The 4,366-nt window shown below is 51.0% G+C and overlaps 1 protein-coding gene across 1 annotated transcript; it reads left to right on the top strand.

Annotated features, from left to right (window-relative positions):
• The first annotated feature begins 23 nt into the window (after window positions 1-23).
• Window positions 24-2,114, top strand: GLRX (glutaredoxin (thioltransferase)). Its single transcript, XM_010021598.1, has 2 exons — window positions 24-221; window positions 2,007-2,114. The coding sequence occupies exons 1-2, from the start codon at window positions 24-26 to the stop codon at window positions 2,112-2,114; spliced, it is 306 nt and encodes a 101-aa protein (XP_010019900.1).
• Window positions 2,115-4,366: the final 2,252 nt, after the last annotated feature.

The raw sequence follows: 4,366 nt of genomic DNA, 5'->3' as shown, positions 1-4,366 counted from the left end.
CCTGCTCATCTTGAAGCAGCAGCATGGCTGATAAGCTTGTGGAGAGCAAGATCAGATGTGACAAAGTAACCCTCTTTATAGAAAAAGGCTGCCGTTACTGCAGGAACGCTGAGGAGATGCTCAAGAAGTACAGCTTCGTGCCTGGAAGTCTGGAAGTCGTCGATATCACCCAGCGCAAGGATGTCCAGGATTACTTGCAGCAAAGAACAGGGCAAAGAACCGTAAGTTCTTGCAGTTGTTCCTCAGCACTTGCTGATCCTGTGTCCCAGCATGCCCATAGCCTGGCCAGCTGCTGCAGAGGTGGAGGAGAGGGCTCTTTCCCCATGGCTTTTCCTGCCAGATGACAGGGAGAAACTGTAGCCTGCCCCGTTGGGAAGGACGTTCCTTGCTTTGCCTGTCCTGTGCGTCCCGGCACTGCAGTGCGTCCCGGCACTGCCCGGCACTGCAGGTGCTGAGGCGAGCGCCCACTCCCCTACGTAGCAGCTGCGGGTGCGGAGCTTCGCCTGCCTGAGCCCCTCCGTGCCCTCACATGCAGGGCAGGAGCCACCCCTCAGTGGTACACCTCTGTGTGATGAACACACCTTTGCTTTGCCTCTCCAGTCCACCCCAGTGAGAACAACATCCAATGATGCCCATGGGGCGAAGCAGAAGGGACGTGCTAGCGACCTGCCTTGCCACTGGGGCTTCAGGGGATTTTTCCTGCACGGGGTGTGCCTCCAGACATGTGGCTGGACACAGACCAGGGAAAATCCAGAACCGGATGGCTGCTTTCAGCACAGCACGACTGCTGCAGGCCCTGACGGAGGTGCTCCTTTGCCTGTCCCGCATGAAGGACAGCAAAGCTCCAGCGTACCTCCTGTAGAGCGGCTGCTCTTGGAGTCATGCCTCTGTCCTGCTTGTCCCTGATGCTGCCGGCTCAGTTTTAGCCTTTCAGGGGTACCAGAGGGGACCACAGCTCTTGCATGATGTCGTAGCCCTGTCATGAGCCTGAACACAGGGCAGCAGCATGTGGGCACGTCTGTATTCACCCCTACCAGGGCAGGACTATGGGCAGCCATCGACCCCTCCAACATAGGCAAAGGCCTTCCGAGCTGCCATTTTCCAGTGGCCCCTTCTCCCCTTACTATTTTACGCCTGTTCCTGCCCATGTCTTTTGTCTTCACTCCTTGAGCTATTACTGTCTCAATAATTCTATTCCTGCCTGTGTTTACATTTCTTTTTATCTTCCCTGGCCGGCAGCTGTGGCTGTGGTGGTGCCAGCAGTGATCACTTCCCTCTGCGGCAAAGCTTTGCCTTCAGGAAGCCTCAGATCTGAGGATTCAAAATGGCTCCTGGCCTTCAGGAGAGGCTGGAGTTTAATTTGGTTTTGACATTTGTTTCTACAGTGATTGCTGTCATCTTGCTGCCAGGCAACTGTTGTGAGTTGAGCAGGAAAAGGGACCAGCACAGGCAGGAAAACAGCAGAGGGTCAGGGCTGTGAGGTAGGAGGAGAACAAAAGGCCAGAGAAAGGGTATATGGAGAAGGGGCTGAGCCAGAAAGGTGAGTTTGCAGGGCCAAGGGACTTTGATGGTGACGGTGGCCGTTAGGGAGGCAGGACACGCCACCCCGCACCTTCACGTGCTGGGAAGCACTCGGGAGCACGCTGGTATTCCTCGGCACTTGGAGAACCTGCCGTGGGCACACGCATGGTCCATACACGCCGCAGGTCTCAGCTCTCGGAGCTGCTTGCTCACTTCTCTGGGATCATGTGCTTGGAGCATCTCCAGCACTACCCCAGAGCATGTTTCTGTCCTTCTGCAGTCTCTCTGAAATGCAGAGGCTTCCCCTGCCCCTTCTTGTCTCACCCTGGTTTTCAGAGAGATGGGGACTGGGCACGGGAACAGGAGAATTTTGTAAATGATGGTCTTCCTGCTGCGCAGTCTGCCTCCAAGACAAATCCTTTCCCCACACTCTGCCTCCAGCAGCCAGCTTGTCTGATTAATCCGTGGCATTGTTTTGTGCTCAGCTGCCTGTTGTCTTCATTGGGAGATGCTGCATCGGAGGATTGTCCGGCCTGCAAAGCGTGGACTGCAAGCTCCCTAGAATACTGCAGCAGATCGGTGCCCTGCGGTAGTGTAAGGGTAAGTCCGAGGATCATCTCTGGCCAGCAGCAATGCTGGCTGGACTTACGAGAGGTGTCATGTAACATCATGGGTGTGCATATACGCAAAAACTCTGGGCATATATGCAAGACACACACGTATGTCTGTAAACAGGTGAAATACATAGCTATGTACACGCATGGAAAAACACTGTTTAGTGGAATTTTCTTGATCTAGTAGTTCCAAGCAGCTGTGACCTCTACCCTTTTTGTCTGCTGTTTCTACTTTCAGGAGAGAGATGACCATGAGCTGCATCCACCTCATTCTGACACAGGGGCTTCCTGAAGCAAATTCCTGGCAACTTCCTTTTGTGGGATCAGATGCATCCTTCTCCTGGCCAGTGCAGCATCTTTGCCTGTCAGTGATCAGTGCTTTGAGATGTGGACATCTCTCCATCCTTTCTGCAGCTACAGAGCATGATCTGCTTCATCCCAATAAAACACACTTGCTCTAAGCAGCTGTGTTCACCGCTGTGGTTCTTTTTTGTGCAGACCCATCCATGCGCTCGTCCGCAATGCCCCTCTGCTCTCTGCAATCCCTTTCCCACCTGCCTTTCCCTAGTGACCTCCTCGAACTTCTCCATGTTTCCCACATCGAGCACAAATGTCATGACAATGATGTGATCGGGAGGGGTGCACAGACTGCTGTACTATTGGTGCCGGGTGGTGCAGTGCTGAGGACTGCAGCCTGTACACGCTGCAGCAGCCTGTACACGCATCCGCTGCCCTGAGGACCCATCTTCTCCTGGCTGAAGTCTCATGGCAGCGTCATGACAAGGCCTCAGAGCAGCGCTCTTCTGGCAAGGGTTTTGTTATGGCACAGCTGCCGGCAGGACACAACGCAGGGTTCTCATTTATACTGCAGTGCTGCCAAGTGACGAGCAGCTCCGGACCGAAGAGTCCAGGGCCTCCTGCTGAGGAGGGTGCTGACTGCAGAACAACCAGTGTGATAGCGTAAGAAGTATTAAGATTCTGGTTTTGCAGTCGGCCATTAAACAAACATAACTGTCAGAACTAAATACCAAGATGGTGGTTAAGCCAGGAAACTCGGGCAGGAACTGGGTTAGTGGTTCACCAATGTGCAGAAACCATACAATAAAAGGAGATTAGCAAATAAGGGGAGTGGGCTTTCAAATTAGAGTTGTGGAGATGTAAACAGTCCATTTTGTAAATAAAGCCTGGCCAGATGCTAGGAAAAAGGTATAGAAAATAGACTGGTGGAGTGAAGGACCCTTAAAAGAATTACTAAGGGAATCCCAAAAAGCTTTTGTAAAGCAAGAGGAGGAGAAACAAAAGCAAAAAGCAAAAATGGTGATGTCCGTGGTGAATCAGATAGTGGAAAAGAGAATACAGAACCCGTGGCTCCAGGAGTCTGAGAGGCCTGGACAAGGGGAAGGGGCCAGGGCTTGAGGAGGCTGAGAGGGGGAGGCAGTAGTAGTAGGGGACTGGGGAGATCTTGGCAGTTGCCAACTGCACTCCCAGCCACAAGATGTTTCCTCTGTACTTTAAACACAAGCGCCCTGATCTTAAGAGAGGAGGAGAAAGTGATCCCACTGATGATGTTCGAAGACAATGAATAGGGGGGGGGGTCAAGGTTTCCGCTACCTGAGGTTCAACCGGGAGCTCTTGACAAAATTAAAGTTGGGACCTCAGGAGGAGGACGTGGCCTTTTTGCTAGATGGAGGGGCAGTCAGAACCATTTTGAATTACATACCTCATGGACTGAAATTATCAAACAAAAGGCTAACTGTTTCAGGAGGGATTTTCAGTTCCCACATTTGAAGATACTACCTTGAAATTAAATAGTGAAACAATTCAAGGGCAATTGTTATCCATTCGTGAAGCTGGAAGCAATTTGCTAAGGAGAGATTTAATTGTACAACTAGTGTCAGAAATGAAAACTTAAGGGGATCAGATTTTGGTTTCAGTGGCTTTATTAACAGAACTGGATGAGGAAAACATAGACCCAGTCATTTGGGTAAAAGAGGGAAACAGAGGAGGACTAAATATACCTCCCATAAAGATCAAATTGAAAAGGGAAGATGAGGTTGTTAATCAGAAACAATATCCTACTCCTTTAGAGGGACAGAAAGGATTACAGCCAATCATAGAAACCTTGATTAAGGATGGGCTTTCAGAACCCTGTATGTCTCCCTTTAACACCTCAGTCTTACCTGTATGAAAAACTGATAGGTCGTATTGTTTGGTACAAGACTTGAGAAAAT

This window comes from Nestor notabilis, unplaced genomic scaffold (genome assembly GCF_000696875.1).
Source record: "Nestor notabilis isolate BGI_N333 unplaced genomic scaffold, ASM69687v1 scaffold30239, whole genome shotgun sequence".
Classification (NCBI taxonomy): domain Eukaryota; kingdom Metazoa; phylum Chordata; class Aves; order Psittaciformes; family Psittacidae; genus Nestor; species Nestor notabilis.
The sequence above is the reverse complement of the archived record's forward strand: the minus strand, read 5'-3'. Positions and strand labels throughout refer to the sequence as shown.

Excerpts from the sequence above, each read along its gene's own strand:
- GLRX (XM_010021598.1), top strand. The coding sequence starts at position 24 with ATGGCTGATAAGCTTGTGGAGAGCAAGATCAGATGTGACAAAGTAACC. Across the intron at positions 222-2,006 it reads AAAGAACAGGGCAAAGAACC|CTGCCTGTTGTCTTCATTGG; the intron begins GTAAGTTCTTGC and ends TTTTGTGCTCAG.